General features: G+C 36.9%; 1 protein-coding gene across 11 annotated transcripts in view; it reads right to left on the bottom strand.

The window, feature by feature from the left end:
• The window catches only part of KANSL1 (KAT8 regulatory NSL complex subunit 1), a 188,873-nt gene that overhangs the window by 125,438 nt on the left and 45,456 nt on the right, over positions 1 to 17,979 (bottom strand). For all 11 annotated transcript variants that reach the window (XM_025999521.2, XM_072746932.1, XM_072746934.1 and 8 more), the window contains one exon: positions 12,803 to 14,174. In XM_025999521.2, coding sequence (XP_025855306.1) covers positions 12,803 to 14,091 — 1,289 coding nt within the window. In that variant the 5' untranslated portion in view covers positions 14,092 to 14,174. The remainder of the gene's footprint in view (positions 1 to 12,802; positions 14,175 to 17,979) is intronic.

Here is a 17,979-nt window from a genome sequence, read left to right as displayed (position 1 = left end):
GAATAAATAAAATCTTTAAAAATAAATAAATAAAATAAAATGCTCTGTATTTCATCAGTCGTGCATCTGTACCTAACTTTCCATTCTACACCCATAGCTCTGGTTCAAAAGACTTTTATTCACACAGCTGGGTTACTTGCCTTTAAGTGTTTCCCTGGCTCCAAACCACCCTACACTTCCAATCCATTCACCCCACACCACTATCAAACATTCTTTTATGAGCACTCCAAACATGCCATTCCATGTTAGTGATTCTGCACTAAGGATAAAATTCAAATACACCAGCTTTGACATTCAAAAACAAGGTGACCCCAACTTAACCTTCCAACTTCATCTTCTACTTTCTTGAAACTTTTATGTCTAGCAGATGGCTCTCTTCCCTGTTACCCAACACAACATCCTCATCCTTGGATATGAAACGTCCTATTTTCCTCCTGGAAACCTGTGTCATCTCGGACCAAACTAAAGTTCCGCTCTTCTCAGGTTTTCTGATCACCTTAGCCCAAAATAATCACTCTTTCCTCCTAAATTTCAGCATTTAATGCCTGTATCATGTATCTAATTACAGTTAAGGCATTCACTACCATTCTATGCTTCCTTTTCTACTTGAATATGAGAAGAAAAATCAAGTCACATAAATTATTCCTTGAAGGCAAGAATCAAGTTGTCAATTCTTAAGTGTTTTCATCATTCCTTATTTTACTATCAGAGAAGTGTTTCCCTTGCCCTTTAGGGGTAAGGTCAATCTTGATAGGCTAGTCTCCAAATAATTAAGAGTTATCCTGAAAATTTTTATACAGGGACACTTTTGACTATCCTCAATGAGGACACATCTTTTAGTTTCTATTCAGATTGTCAATTATAGTAACTTTTATACCTGCTGAAGAACTATCTGTTAAGATAATATAAGGTATAGCACTTTGAAGGCTGGCGTGCTGGGAAACACCTAATAGCAATATTGTACCCTTTCACAAATTTTTCAGCTGATCTTAATGTTTATGGGTGAAATCAGGAAAATGTGTCTCATCCATTGCACTAGGGCAGCCCGGGTGGCTCAGCGGTTTAGCGCCACCTTCAGCCCAGGGCGTGATCCTGGAGACTCGGGATTGGATCGAGTCCCATGTCGGGCTCCCTGCATGGAGCCTGCTTCTCCCTCTGCCTCTCTGTCTCTCTCTGTGTCTCTCATGAATAAATAAATAAAATCTTAAAAAAAAAAAATACCATTGCACTATTTAGGATAAACCATCGAAGTGTAAATAATCTAACACTGGTTTGGCCACTAATAGAAAAAATAATTTCCTGCACTTAATAAAACGTAAAACCAAGTACAGCTGACCCTAGAAAGACACAGATTTGAACTGTGCAGGTCTACTTATACATGGACTTTTTTCAATAAATACAGTATGTGTACTGTAAATGTACTTTCTATTACTTTCCATAGCATTTTCTTTTCTCTAGTTACTTTATTAGCTTATCAATTTTTATGTAAATTACTAATTATTACTTACTATATCAGCTTATTTATATAATACATACTACATTCAAAGTATTTGTTAACTGGCTATTTAGGTTCTCCGTAAGGCTTCCAGTCAATAGTAGGCTACTAGTAGTTAAGTGTTGGGGGAGTCAAAAGCTATACATGGATTTTTGACTACATAGAGGGTCGGCATCCTTAACCCCCATGTTGTTCAAGGGTCAACTGTACATACATATTACATCAATGTCTTGAATATACACTTGCAAATACCAAAGTCACCTCACACCTCTCAAGTCTGAGATCTATTACTATCAAGTTACCATTATGAACAAATTAAGAGAATTCTCAATTGGGGAGAAGATCACTGCACCAAGTAAACTTTCTACAAATACAAAATTAGTCTTTCCAATTAAACTTCCAAGTCAAATTTCTTCTATGAATGCTTGAATGTATTTGCATAAGATATCAATTTCAAATACAGCTAGGTAGAAGCAAAATGAGTCTTAAGCAAATCTCACTCTTGTTTTCATCTTACGAAGAGAAAAACTGGTCTGTCTTCCAGCCTTGTGAATAAAGATCTTGCAAAATTCACTCTGCAAAGGGTGTGCCCAAAGAATACTTGGTGGAAAAATCTGCTGGAGGAGTGCCAATTTAAAAAGAAAAACATTTTTACCCAGTTGGAGATTCACAGGCACAGTGGCTGCAGCAACTCAGCTGAAAATTCTTAAGATCTGAAGAAAATTGTTTTAGAAAAAGCCCAGATCCTTTCATTCTCTAGTGAAATTCAATGAAAGGCAACTGAATGACTCAATGAAAGAGTCAACTATGTTAACTTTATGCATCTAGGTAGTAACTAAAATTCTGCCTTTGAGATTTGACAGTGTGAAAGGGTCTCTCTTACTCTATATAAATGAATTTTACAATCTGTAATTGTCTTTAATCAATTATTTCTGGGAAAGAAACAGGAATAAGAGAACTTTTTGTTGTTTTTGTTTTAAAAAAATGAAAAAAAATGTTTATCGTTTTGTTTATTTTGGGGCGGCAGATACAGAGGACTGTTTTTCATTAGGGATATTTATTTCCAAAGTGTAACACTTCAACAGCTTTATTCAGCAGAAAGAATACCCATATGATAAAGACCTTTATCCTTATTCTCTCACTATACCTCATCCTCAGGGCCCATACAGTGCTTTCAAGATTTCTTCATTGCTGTAAGTGAAACACAATTAAAAAAATAAAACAACGGTTACTACAGGTACACACACTGGCACCAAGTTGCCTCATGAGAGAAACAAGTAAGCAGTGCTACAGCCCTGCCACTAACACCATGATGGGACCCAGTGTGTAGACTCCCTGTATTAATATAGACAGTATGAGCTCCATGGAGGATCACTTAGCTGCTCAGCATACCTCAATAAGATGGACAGTGTACCTAACAATTATAAAAGTCTTTCTTGGGGATCTCTGGGTGGCTTAGCGGTTGAGTGTCTGCCTTCGGCCCAGGGCATGGTCCTGGAGTCCAGGAATCAAGTCCCGCATCCGGCTCCCTGCATGGAGCCTGATTTTTCCTCTGCTTATGTCTCTGCCTCTCTCTCTCTCTCTCTCTGTGTGTGTCTTTCATGAATAAATAAAATATTTTTTTAAAAAAGTCTTTCTTTCAGTCTGGGTCTCATCATTACAAAACGACAAGTGACATTTCCTAAAAAGGTATAATTCCGACTTTGTGAGGAACCAGGAAGATTTAAAGACAAAATTAAAATGAACAATTCTCAACAGTAGCCTAGAATTCTTTTTTACCATATTGCTCCCTCTTTAGTATTAATCACACAAAAGCTAGGAAAAATAATAACCTCCAAGTTCACCCTTCAGGTTTTCTGGTAATTATCAAATCAATAAAAATAAGATATTGAATGTTAATCATAAGCTCCATACTCAGACATGGAAACAACACAAACCAAGATAAGTAGGTGGAAAACCAATCAAGATATTCCGAACTGCTATTTTATGCCGCCTTTCAACTTCCTATAATAATCAGACTCCCCAGAAAAATATTTTTTGAGGAAAATACTTCAATAAACACTAAGTATCTCCTTACAATTTATAGATCAGCCACAAGTACAATGCAAGATTAAAGGAAAACCATAGAATACTTTCATATCTTAAAAGATTTTTTTCAGCAACTGGGGAAATAAGAGGATTTCTCCACATAAGTTAAAATATAAATAATTCCTTTAGAATGTCGAAAATGTTCTTTTTTCCATTTGATGGAAAAAAATTATGAACTAGGTCACTTCTCTGGAAAACAACTTAACCTTCCCATCATCTCTCATGATCAGTGCCATGTACATCAATGTACCGTACAGTCAGAGAGGCATCTAAGGAGCTATGTGCCTTTGGGTTGCTCCATTTCTCAAAACAGAATCTTCTTTCTGCTCCCTCCAAACAGTTTAGGAGAAAAATACTCATAGAAAGAGCAACAAAAGAAAGAACTAGCTTTTTATCTTTACTCAAGTAAATTATTTAACATGTTTATAGTCTTGGGCCTCAACTATAAAATGGGAACATCACTGTCATTTGAATGTACCAAATGTAGGGCACACCCGGACGGCTCAGTCAATTAAGGGTCTGTCTTGAGCTCAGGTCATGATCCCAGGTTCCTACAGTCTGCTTCTCTCTCTCTCCTCCCTGCTTGTGCTTTCTATTTGTCACTATTTCTGTCTCTCTCTCAAATGAGTAAAATCTTAAAAAAAAAAAGATACCAAAGGTAAACCATCTAACATATAAGAGGTGTGATCAATACATAGTCTCATTTCCTTCTCCTTTTTAAAGTCACTCCAGCCACCTCCCAGATGCTAGGTCTGCCCTAGCAAAACGCCCCTCCCTAACCCATCCAACTTCTATTCCATAAAAGCAATGAATAACAGGTTATTGCAGGTTAAAGAATGTATCTGGTTACGATACAGACCGTTTATTTTTCCTCAAAATTTATTACCAAATTACTTAATATTACTATAAAGTCTTTTGAACATAAAGTTAAATGCCCTATTTTACATTATGCTTGGTAGATTTCTTTTCATCAACCAAGTCTAAAGGGCAATTTGCTTCTGTTTCCACTAATACAATTTAGTGTTTATGCCCAGGCTGTGAGTAAACAGCCTAGAATACCTTGATTTCTTGTTTAGATGTGAGACATTAAGCAAGCTACTTAAACTTTTCATTCCTCACTCAGAGTCTGTAAAACTAAGATAATACCTACCTCCTCATTGTATTGTGAGGACTAAATAAGTTAACGAGTTTAAAGCACTCATAACACTGTCTACATCTCAAAATATTCAACCAATGTAGGCTATTATTAAGTTTCAACTCTGCTGTCTGATTAGGCAAAGTGGGTTAAAAACGTTATTCCCTAGTTCAAACAAATCACTTCAGTCAGAGTCCCCCTGGGGCTCTGTGATCTCCCAGGTTTGACTAATTTAGTCTCAATGGTCCTAAAGCTCTGTCTCTCCCAGAGTTTCTATCTCTTCAAGATGTATCTCTCAAAAGCCAGAAGAACAAATAGGAAAAACAGACTAAAGAGTGAGCAAAAAAACCCAGTCACTACACATATTATGCTATCATTCAATCCTCTGGCTCATGTCCTCCTATCAATTAAGCAAAGGTAAAACAATTTAAAAGAAATGATTTAAAATTGAATATAATACCTCCTTCCTGGGTGTCATTCCTCAAATCCTCACTACGACCCCCCCAAACCTTTTCTCCACAAATCCTCTTACCAGAGAGTTCTGAATATAATCTATACAGTTGCTACAATGCTATTAAATAGGTTACCAGAGCAACCCAAAACATTTATACTGTACCAAAAACTTTTCAGTATATTCTAATTGAGGAATAGACTCTCCAGACACTTATCAGATTGAAATTGATTTCAAAGCAATTCTGTTCACCATGTTGATGCAAAATCCTTCTTTATAACTAGTATAAAATCAAACAAATTGAAGTGGCCACAAAGCATTACTGAGAATCCAAATTAATAAGATTTACTTTATATGTATTATATATTACTGCACCCTTTCGTTAAAATTCTTAGAGACTCTATGCTCTCTTCACATTGAATATATGAGCATAATTTTCCCAGATATACAATGGGAAGTAGAAAAAAACCATGAACTGGTAGATATTAAAGGACATGACCTGAGGTATAAATTTCTGCCTAGCTTGCAAAATAACCTAGTCTATTTTGATCTTTGCTTAGGGAAAGAATAGAGAAACTAATTTGATTACTATTTTTTTTGAGGGGTGCTTGGGCGACTCAGTTGGTTAAGCAACCAACCCTTGATCTCAGCTCAGGTCTTGACCTCAAGAGCTGTGAGGACTCATTCATTGGATCCCATGCTGGGTGTGGAGTCTACTAAAAAAAACTAACTAACTAACAACAACAACAACAAAGAATACTATTCATCTGAAATAAAATGTGGCCCCAAGCTTTCCCTTTTCAAGTAAAATAATTTATCATGCATATGGAATCTAACAGGGTGCTCTGCAAATGATACTGAAACCTCTCTGGGTATACCCAATAGCCAAAACATTTAAATGAAAATTAGTGCCCACCACATTCAATAATCTCCTTCCAACTGTTCCTTCTCCATCTCAACATAGCCATCCAATCTAGTTACTCCTGCCAAAAATCTAGGAATCACTCATAACACCCTTCCTTCTCTCTCAACATCTACCCATCACATCCAATCAATCATAAGTCCTAGTCACCCTACTTCCAATACCCACTTCTCTCTTTCCTTCTGAAGTCTATGAGTCCACCATTCTCTCTTACCTAGCTTACCACAATAGCCTAACTGGGCTCCCAAAATCTACATCCACTCTGCTCTTCACACAATTACAAGAGATTAAAAAAAAAAAAAAATCCAATGATGTCTAAACATCACTGGCTCCACAATAACATTCTAAATGTGAGAAAAGCAACAAAACCACCCATATGACCTGGCCTTTCTGGCTCATTTCTCATCATTCTCCTTACACTGTGTCCTATTTTTCAAAGTACCAAGCACCTCCCATTCCCAAGGCTTTAGCATATACTGTTTCTTCAGTATGTAGCACACTCCCCTTCTTCCCCACCAATCATTTCTCATCATTCAGGTCTCAGAGCTCACGTTACTTCTTCAGTATACTTGCTATCAAATCCCCCACCCACTGTAATCAGATGTTCCTGATATGCACCCTCAAAGCACTCTGAACTTCATTTCTGTAGCACCCACAACCACTGTAAACCTATCACTAACTATATGATTACTTGCTTAAAAATTAAGCTCTCTTTCTAATCTATATTGTCCACAAGAACAGGGCAGGGATTGTGTCTTACTCCCCACTATATACACCCACCACCTAACATCTCAGTAGGCACTCAATACACCTGATAAATGAATTCATCAATTCCAAAGTCTCCAATATAAGGCTCTGAGGTATAAGTCAACTCTTCACTATTTATATAGGATTACTTGGAAGCCCATTTCCTAATTTTTTAACATTTGCTGGAATGTGTAAAGGAATACAGAAATGTTTGTTTTTAAGGCACTAGTAAAGAACCTGGACCTTCATGCACTGTCAGGGTTACTTTGCAAAACGTATTCTTATAGTCCCCCACAGCATGAAACTCCATCTATAATACAATAGTCCCTCTGTCATTGCCCCATACATCCACCGTTAAGTCCCACTAACTCTACTTTTACATCATCTCTGTGATTTTTTCTTTCCTTTTTACACTGTATTTATCAGTCTCACCTATATTGCTAGGTCTCTAAAATATCCTAGTCTAGCCAACAGAGCTCCATGCCTTTTAGCTTCTGAACCTTCCTGTATGCTGGCTTTCTATGACCTACCTCAGGCCACAACCAAAAGAAAACTTCTTACCCAAATCCCAGCCACCCTTCAAGGCTCATTCTAAATTCTAATATCCTTTCTTTCCAGTTCATCGACCAGCTGTGATCTCTATTTCATCTAACGTTTGTCTTATATTACTGTGTGTCAGGCATTTTTCTAAAGGTTCATCTTTGTCTTACCATTTCTCCACATCTAAAGTATAAACTTCTCAAGGATAATCCATTTATTCACCAATCTCATCCCTTGCCTCTTACACATTTGCTCATTTAGTAAGTACTTATTATATGACCCACTTTATTAGCACTACTCATAAGAGTCCTTTCACTCAATTTTAGAGAATGAAAACACCAGTCACCAAAAAACATTTGTAGCAAGCAACTACATCTGCAGCAAATAAGTAACCCCCAAATTCCTTGTTGCCTAGCTTTCTTCCTTCAGAATCACACAAGGAACACCAAAAATAAATTCTATCTACATATCTTAGAAAAAAGGAAGGGGGGGAAGGGGAGAAAATACAGAATCTCCTCTATCTGCCACTGAATGTCATATGCAGGTTAGCAGAAAAACAAGAGGCATTAAATGAAAGGTGTTCCATAAATGAAAGTTTCCTCAACTCTGAAGTAAGTTCTTTAAGAACACAATGGAATTACTCCCAAGTATAGCTCCCACACAGTAACAAATTCAATAATCATACTAATGGACTATTAAAAAAAAAAAAAGCCCGCACACTCATATACACACACTAAGGCATTAAAACAATTAAAGTTGTAAGTCCTAAGAGGATGGTCTGTTCCAAGTTACACTGGTGACTTGTAAGACTTTTGCTTCAGTTTCCCCAAATGCAAACCCTTACCCCCCAAAAAGTGCTGAGAACAGCTCCATCAGCCACATTATTTAAAGATACGGTAGTCACAGTTCAAATATAGCTTGAGCCTCAGAATTATCTAGTCAATTCCTTCATGATTAGCCCTATAGCTAGTCTGTAACAGAGAAGGGTTAGATAGGACTTAGTTCTCCTGGCTAATGCTACTCTCATTCCATCATTCTGTGAAAGGATAAGGAACAGGAAAACAAGGAAAAATCAAGTTGACCACCACCTTTGGCAACATCATTTGTGTATATTTAATAAATTCAAGTAGGAAGCTACAATACAAAACATTCCCTGACACCTAAAAAGCAAAACCTACAAACACAACAGTAATTCATCATACACTGAAATCTTTATTAGCATTTCCAAGATGATGAAATTCCCCAGAAGAAAAGTCACTGCAATCAGGTAATCCAAAATTCAAATAACTTTTTTAGTGTCACTAAACTGAGCATCTAGTTTATGTTTATCCAACCTTGATCTGCAACAGACTTTAGGAGGCTATCAAATAAAACAAAGGTTAGCATAAATTAAGCCAGAAATAAAAGCATGAAAATAAAACAAGAACAAGGAGAACAAAATGAAGCCTTTCATTTTTAAGCCTTACAAAAGGTACAAGACCTACAAGCTTGGCTCTACACTTCCAAAAGCCAACAGGAAAATAGAAACCTAGTGAACAACACAAATTATATCCACGTAACAGAAACAGACTTAGTAGCTTAGAAAAAATTCACTTAGACTTGGTTGCACATCTTTCTCCCTGAGGTCCTTATAAAGAAGGCATTGTGTAATATAAAGACATACGCAACATCTATAAAACAACATACATCTCAGTAGTCCTAATGAAACACTGTATGGATTCTTTTCATAATGACCACCAAGATAATTTATATAATTAATGTCCCAGTCCCCAGAACACTGCTAAGAACATGTTTAAGAGAATATCTGGAAAAAAATTATTTTCTTAACAAGTACATACTATAGGAGTTTATAAGAACAAGGACCAAGAAAATGAAAACCAAGTTTAGCAAAATGAGATTATTGGTCCAGGAATTCATAACAAAACAGCAGAAAGAAACTCTTAAAGGGAAGAGAGAGGGAGGAATATAAGGAAAAACTAAAGTGAAAAAGAGAGCATGTACACAAACACACACATACTCAACAATTACACTGCATATACATGAAGTAACTAAATGCTCTTATTTCTATTTCTATGGTTAAGAATTAAAAACTAAGGTGGTTGCTGAAACATATACCTTTCCTTGCTAGTTCATCCATCCATCAAGGAGATAATGTTTAAATTCCTGTTCCTCCCACAGTGATGTTACTAAACAAGGATACAAGTCAAATCCATATAGTACAGCATTTCTAAGAAGTAGTTACATGGACCAAGACAGGAAGTTAAGTGTAACATTTTAGGATAATTTTCCAAAAAGAACTTAAAATTAAAAAAATAACAGTTTTAAACTAAATAAAATCAGTTACCCCAAAAAATTAATCAAGAAAACGGAATGAAATTCTCTAAGATAGCTCATCAGGCAATACAGAATTTACTAACTGTAAAAATATAATACGATGATGAATATACACTCTGCCAAAAATTCAACAACATATAAAAATCAATCATTCTACTATTGCTAGTATGTGCCTATGACTTACAATGGATCAATATTTTTCCGCTTGGAGGTAGGAAATAAGAAAAAATACAAATTCTTGGTGGAAGCTTGTAATTTTCACAGAACCATCCACTTGTAATTTAAGTACCAGCATTTAAAAACAATTCATTTCGACAGCCTCTTCTGCTAAATATCTTCATGGCTGCTAGACTAAATCTAGACAACTTTATCTCTGACAGGAGCACTTCAGCAAAGGAGTGAAACTATTAAGCTACCTTAGGGGAAAAAGTTAAAATTCACCAGCTGGATCAAGCTCCTGAAGAGTTAACTAGCTTCTTATTCTAGGACTCTAGAATTATAAATGTGGTTAGGAGATTTGGGAAGAGCTATTAAAAATCACAAAGAAAAGGCTTCTCAGCATCCAAAGAACCACTTCTCCCCTCCCGCCTTTGCTTCTTTTTTAATCAAAGTAATGCCTCCAACTCTCACTGGCCAATTGCTGAAAACCTTTAAAAAACTCAGGTCAACAAACACCTGGCTAAATACCAGCCTGAGGAGTCAATCTGGTGATCTTGCTCAACAAGAACTTTAAAGTACTTAGGCTTTATTGGTGGTTTTAATTTGAATTTAATTATATCATAATGTGCAAAAAGTATATTTTCTTCACAGTACTTTTAATGCCCCAATTTTCCTTACTTTAATATGGTCTGATACTTGGAAATTCAACTTTTTAAAGCATTGTTTAGTTGATTTAATTGTAAGAGGATTCAAATGATTCCAAAAAGTTTTCTACAACTATCTCTTAAGCTGTCCTTACACTTCACAACCTAACAATCAACAAACCATTACGTGATAAGAATGCTCAGAACGTAGTAGTGAGTCAATGGACTAAGCCTAAGCAGGCTTTTCAAATCACTAGATTATTCCATGGAACAAGAAAAGTTCTCACTTAGGCATTTTGATTCCACTGAATTGGAACAGCTTCCCACAACATTACCAAAACTTAGAAATGTTTTCAATACAAACTAACCTGAAAACAGTAAGCTTATAGGTTCTAGTTTTTCTCAAATATACAAGTACATGAAACTTAAAATGAATCAACTACAGTATGTTTCATGAAATTACTCTCAAAACACAAAATATTCAACATAACCACAATTTCTTAAAGCACTGACTTATGCAGTAAAGTCAGTGGGATAATGTCACAAATATTTGCAAGCTGGCTTAAGTCACTAACCCATTTAAGGAAAGATAACTATGTTGCAGTAGTGGCAAGCTTCTTAAATATACCTGCTTTAGATATTACTATAGAAATATAGTAACCTAACAAAAGGTAATGAATTAGGTCTAAAAGGAAGAAATTCTGCAAAATTATCTAGACTTTTCCCCTTGAAATAGAAAGATAAGACAAAAATTCAGATACTGTGCTGCCGTCCATGTAAATCATATACACAAAACCGAGGGAAAAAAGGATATTCACTTATGCTTAAAAGCATGGCTGTCTCAACAAAGTCTTCAGTGAAAAATCATAGTCACCTTTTTACTACAGGCAAGTAAAAACCCAAATATTCCAAAATATCCACCTATTTATTCCAGCCTACTTTAACAATCTAACCTTTGTAGCATCCCTGGCCCCAAAGGGGAAATGAAAGAGATCTACTAGTCAACTCTCCTGCCTCTCTTTTTTCAACATCTCATGCTTCTCTCTCTCATAAGTCTAATACTTATTATAAGGAGATAAATGCATACTGATTTATTTTTAAGGAGATAAACTATACTTCCTTGTTTATCTGTAAGGAGCCACTGCAGGAGGGAAGGACATGAGTAAAGTACCTCCGGATTCACCACAGCAATTTGAAGTACCACTCAAAGCCTATGTAGAATTTTCCTCAGAAAATATTTGGAAAAAACAGAAAAAAATTTATCCCAAAATGTCCACACATTAGACTTAGCTGAGAAAAAAATAAAATTCGAATCTGATAAAGATGAGCTCTTTTAGGAAGTAAATCAAGTTGTGAAAGTGGACTGTACTTGGGAGACAACCTATAAAATACTGAAGCATTTTCTGATTACTAGTCCTTAAAATATAAGGAAATCTGAAGTACTGAAACTGAAAACTGGGTACATATCTATTGAAAGTTTAACTTAAAAAGCAGCTATGGGGATCCCTGGGTGGCGCAGCGGTTTGGCGCCTGCCTTTGGCCCAGGGCGCGATCCTGGAGACCCGGGATCGAATCCCACGTCAGGCTCCCAGTGCATGGAGCCTGCTTCTCCCTCTACCTATGTCTCTGCCTCTCTCTCTCTCTCTCTCTCTGTATGACTCTCATAAATAAATAATAAAAAAAAAAAATTAAAAAAAAAAAAAAAAAAAAAAAAAAAAAAAAAAAGCAGCTATGGGGCGGGCTCAGTCAGTAGAGCATGCAATTCCTGAACTCTGAATCTTGAGTTCAAGATTGGAGGTGGAGTTTACATACATACATACATACATACTTATACACATAATAAAAGCAGCTATGGATTGCAGTGAAGTTAACAAAATCAACTAAACTTTTGTCCTCACTTAACTAAATATTTTTAGTTATCTATATATATATATATATCTTATTAGAGAACCCGAAGCCAAGCCATACAGACTTACAAAATATATCCTACGTATACTTTTAAAAGAAATCTAACTTCACTCTGAAAGAAGTATATAATTTTACAAATTGGATGTCTTCTAGTTTTTTTCTTAATAAATAATATCTACAGCAACACAACATTTTGCCAGAAATATCTTTCATTTCTTTACTAGCAGATATATGCAACCACATACCTAAAATTAAACAACTGGAACATAGGCACCTATATACAAAGAATTCCATTCTCCCTATGATGGGAATTCACTAATTTTTTTCTCCCTTGTCCCAACATTTCTCAAGAATGACATTATGTATGGGTTTTACTCACAAGGGTACATGGCGTTGCTCAGGATCAGCTCTGGTCAGTTCTTCCTCTTCAATATCAGACTCTCCTCCTGAACTACTGTCAGTGACGTCTGAGTCAAATGCTCGTTCACTGCACCTCAAGTTGGCTATACCACTAGCTGTAAATCTCTCCAATTCTTCTGAAATCGAATCACTTTTCAGGAAATTGCTAAGTCCCTCTGAAGTGGTGGTCTCACTGGCAGCTTTTCTCAATGCAGCTTCAGCCTTTCGAGTCAGCATCAACTGGCTCCGGGGCCTCAAGGATTCCAAGTTTGGCAGTTTGCTCAAAGTTTTCTCTAAAAATCCACCCAGCTGATGCTGTATATGCCTCTCCACCTGCTTGGCTTGCACAACCTGTAAGCGCTTCTGTAACCTGCGGGCACGGCTCTCAATATCAGCCTGCCTCCGTAGTAAAGCTGTTATCCTTGTGTCAGAATCTAAAGCACTGAAAAGAATGGAAGACAGGGGAGACTTTTTATCCTCTAATTTGACACCCCCCAAGTTAGAACTGGAGTCTGTGCCAGGTGATAACCTACTGCTTCCTTGAAGTGCCGGTTGTTCCATGGAATTTACAGAAGATTTGTTTGCAGTGCTATTATTGCTAAATAGAGTTGTGTGTTCTACATCAAGGCTTCTATGTGGAAGAGTGCAATTGGTCATACCCCCCTTCAAGTCCCCAGATTCAGATGCCACCACTTCACCCCCTTGAAGAGAAGATGAAGTGAGAGCTCGTTTTCCCCCATTGAGGGGACTGGAATTGTCATGATCAGAATGTGTTGAACTTTTAGTCAATTTCTTAGCCAACCCATTTACAGGTGCTTGTGGCAGAGCTGTCTGACCACTCGTATTCATGGTTCTAAGATTTTCTAAGGAAAACTCCAAAACTGGCTGTCTCCCCAACAGCTCAGCTCGGAGTTCATAGGACTGAGATAAGAGAGGATGAGATTTAAGGACTGTCTGCTTGCTGAAGACACCTTGCAATTTCAACGACTCTTTTGAGGGCACAGATGTTACATCGGAGCAGAGATAAGATGCCACCAGTGGTTGCAGCTTTCCCAAGTCTTCCTTGGTAGGATTATTTCGGAAGTCTAGACTGGGATCCTCTGCAGCAATGGCTTTTCTTTTGGTTCCGTTGGCAGCAATAAGAATGTTGGCGTTGCCGTTATTTTCGGCACTGCCAGGGGACAAAGTGGAGGATGGGGGAGCCAGTTTGAACCGGATATGGTGTGCTTCAGCTGCTGCGTCAGTGAGAGCGGGCGCCATCGCAGCCATTCAGCACAGAGAGACAGGAAGTCCAGCCTCTCCCGGTGCCGAGGCCAGCTCCACGGCCCCTTACCGCCTCCCCAGAGAACAGACTAAAAGAGAAAAAAAGAAAATGAAGTTAGAAAAAAACACACATTAGAAAACAACTCACATGCTTTTAATACAAATACTACTTGAGGCTATAATCCAAATTGCCTCCAGAAACAAAAACACTAAGACTAATCTGGATACCTTGATACTCCTATATTGGGGGATGGGGAGGGGGAGACAGTGTATGACAATCCTTGCAGAGAAAGAATGCCATCCTTCTTTTTTGTCACTTGCTACCATAGACTGAAAGTAGCCAAAACAAAAGTTCCATTCTGAAAGAATCAGACTGTTAAAGGTTAAATCATCTGCATTGAAAAAAACCACTATAAAACTTCTCGAAATCAGGGAATTTAAAGCACATGTATGAGGACACCTGGGTGGCTCAGTCGGTTGAGTGTCTGACTCTTGATTTCAGCTCAGGTCATGATCTCTGGGTCGTGGGATGGAGTCCAGCATCCTTCTCTCCCTCTCCCATCTGCCCCTACCCTCACTTGCATATTCTTACTAAAACAAATCTTTAAAAATAAAATAAAGAAAATGTATCAAAGCAAACATAGCAATTAAACAGAAAAGAATTAGTAAGGCACTCCCCATTACTACCAAAAAAGCTTGTATGCTAAAAAGCTTGTATGCTAAACAGTTCTGTGCATTACTCTAACCAGAGAATCCAGTGCATCAGCTTCTCACTTCTCTGAAAAACCCCTCACACTACAAACTGAATTGCCAGTTTGCTTCATCCAATTTCTCTTTCACTGTCCTTATAGTACAGCCAGCCCACCTCTCAAATAGCCCAACACATTTATTTTCCTTTACCCCAAAACTTTTTTTTTATCTAATTAACTATATCCAACATGAGGCTCAAACTCACCACCCTGAGATCAAGAGTCATATGCTCCTCTGAGCTGACCAGGCACCCCCTTTACCCCAAAACTTGAAAGAATTGTATAAAAAGCTGCCTCTAAACTTTTCACTCACAATCTGGCTTCTAAACCTACTGCTCTGGGGATCCCTGGGTGGCTCAGCGGTTTAGCGCCTGCCTTTGGCCCAGGGTGCGATCCTGGAGTCCCGGGATTGAGTCCCGTGTTGGGCTCCCGGCATGGAGCCTGCTTCTTCCTGTGTCTCTCTGCCTCTCTATCATGAATAAATAAAATCTTTAAATAAATAAACAAACAAACAAACCTACTGCTCTGGCAAAGGGCACTAGTAATCTCATATCAAATCCAATGATCAACTCTCAAGCCCCCAATCTATGAGACTTCTCTGAAGCATTAGGTAGTGCTGACCATCTCATTCATCTTGAAATGCTCCTTTCCTGATGTCCTTTATACCAAGGTCCCTTCTGCCCTTTTCTTTCTCAACTCACTTCCTTTGCAGTAACTACCTAGTACAGCAAGGCCTCCTAACACTCAGAAAAACTTGCTGAGCTTCACTAATCAATATTCCCACCTCTATGATCCTCAAGCTTCCTGAAACTCAAAATTCACTCTCTTCTTCCAATACATTCTCATCCTGTTTTATAATCTCAGGTAATGGCATTGCTTGCATTTAGCAGCCCAAGCTAAAAACCTCAGTCATTTTCTACATCCTCTTGGACTTATCTGGTCTGAGATCAAAGGAATTTATATAGAGCTAATAAGACAACTATCTTTTTAAGATTTATTTATTTGTTTATTTATTTATTCAGAGAGAGAGCGAGAGAGAGGCAGAGACACAGGCAGAGGGAGAAGCAGGCTCCATTTAGGAAGCATGATGTGGGACTCAATCCCGGATCTCCAGGATCACACCCCGGCTGCAGGCCTAAACCGCTGCGCCACTGGGGCTGCCCGACAACTATCTTTAAATTGTTTTTTTTTTTTTTTTTTTTTTTAATTTCAATGTAGTTAACACAGTGGTATATTAGTCTCAGGTACACAATACAATGATTCAACAATTCCATACATCACTCAGTGCTCATCACAAGTGCCCTTAATCCCTATCAACTATTTACCCATCCTCTCCTCACCTCCCATCTGATAATCATCAGTTTGTTCTTTACAATTAAAAGTGTTTCTTGATTTCTCTTTTGTCTTCCCCTTTGCTTATTTGTCTTGTTCCTTAAATTCCACAAATGAGTGAAATCATATGGTATGTCTTTCACTTACGCGTTATATTCTCTAGCTCCATCTAAGTTGTTGCAAACGGCACAATTTCATTGTTTTGTGTGGCTGAATAATATTCCATTGTATATATACACCACATACATGAATGATGAATGAATTCATCAGTCGATGGACACTTGGGCTGTTTCCATATCTTGGCTATTGCAAACAATGCTGCTATAAACATAGGGGCTAAGCCAGCTATTCTTTAAGCATGGTCTATAGGCTTCTTAGGAGTTTGCATTTTCAGTAGTCCACAAGATCAAAGCTATTTTCCTATTAATACAAAAACATTATTTGTCTCTTCTCACTGCACTGAAGTCTGCAATAAGAGTACAAAACTAAGGCTAAGCAAAACTGTTGGTACCTTACCATAAAACAACACAGAGGCACCAAATTGTACTGACAGTCACTGGTCATTATATTCTCTACTCATTTAGTTTAAAAAAAAAAAAAAAAAAAGGAAAGTCCATTCCACCAAACAATGTCTTTGATGAAATTATGAATCTTAATAAGTCTCCAAACTTGAATATATATATATATATTTTAGTATACATTTTTAAATACTGTGTGATAAAAGGAAAAGTGCACAGAAAGCAACTTCTGCTGCTTTAAGGTCTGAGAAAAAGCACTACAAAACTGAGTTGCAAACTGAACTGGAAGCATTTTTCAAAGAACACTATTTTTACTTGGCAGAAAAATATGGTTATTCAGACTTAAGTTGTAAGTAGATATTTTCTCAAAAATGAACAAAGTGAACCTGTCACTTCAAGAAAAACCACTGATGTTTGTTGCCAATGATAAAATCTGAGTTTTCAAGCAAAAGTAAATATTTTGAAAACTGGTATCCGCCATGAGCTTGAACATTTCCCCAATACTTACAAATCTTGTTTCTGATTAAACAGATTACTTCTAATATCAATGAATGTGAATTTTTGCTGCAATATAATGAAATGTATCAACAACCGAAGAATTGTATAACCCAGTGAATGACCAAATTACCAATGTATGTTAGAAACTCACACATGGGTAAAAGCAAATGCAAAAAATACCAATGGATTTTAACGTAGAAGAGTAAAAAAAAAAAAAAAAAAAAAAAAATGAGTAACGTGGTTTTAGATTCCACAGTGCAACTAACCTTTATAAAACTACTACTTGTCAAGTATGAGTTTTAGCGTCAAAGAATACCCAACTTATCTGAAAAGCCCATTAAAATATTCTTCTATTTTCCAACTATCTATCTATGTCAGGCCAGATTTTCTTTATATACTTCAACCAAAACAACCTACCACAACAGAATGTATGCTGAAGCAGAGATGAGAATTTGCCCATATAGCCAGACATTAAAAAGATTTGCAAAAACGTATAACGGTACCATTTACTAAATTTTTCTGTTATGGTAAAAAGTTATTTTTTCATAATATGTAATGGGTTTGTCATTTTAAAATGAGTTAGTAAATAATTATTTTTAAAATTTCCCGAAATTTCTAGTACACCAACCATTGATAATAACCCAGTAAAGTTTTTTGTGGTTCTCAACATTTCCTAAGAGTAAAAAAGGAGCCTCCAGACCAAAAAATTTGTGAAATCACTGAACTAATGCAACCTCCTCCCCAGTCAAAAAAAAAAAGAGAAAGGCAACTTCCAATTTGGTTAAACATTTTAATCT

The sequence above is a fragment of the Vulpes vulpes genome, chromosome 2 (assembly GCF_048418805.1).
Source record: "Vulpes vulpes isolate BD-2025 chromosome 2, VulVul3, whole genome shotgun sequence".
Lineage (NCBI taxonomy): Eukaryota > Metazoa > Chordata > Mammalia > Carnivora > Canidae > Vulpes > Vulpes vulpes.
Note: the sequence above shows the minus strand (reverse complement) of the source record. Positions and strands in the feature narration are given on the sequence as shown.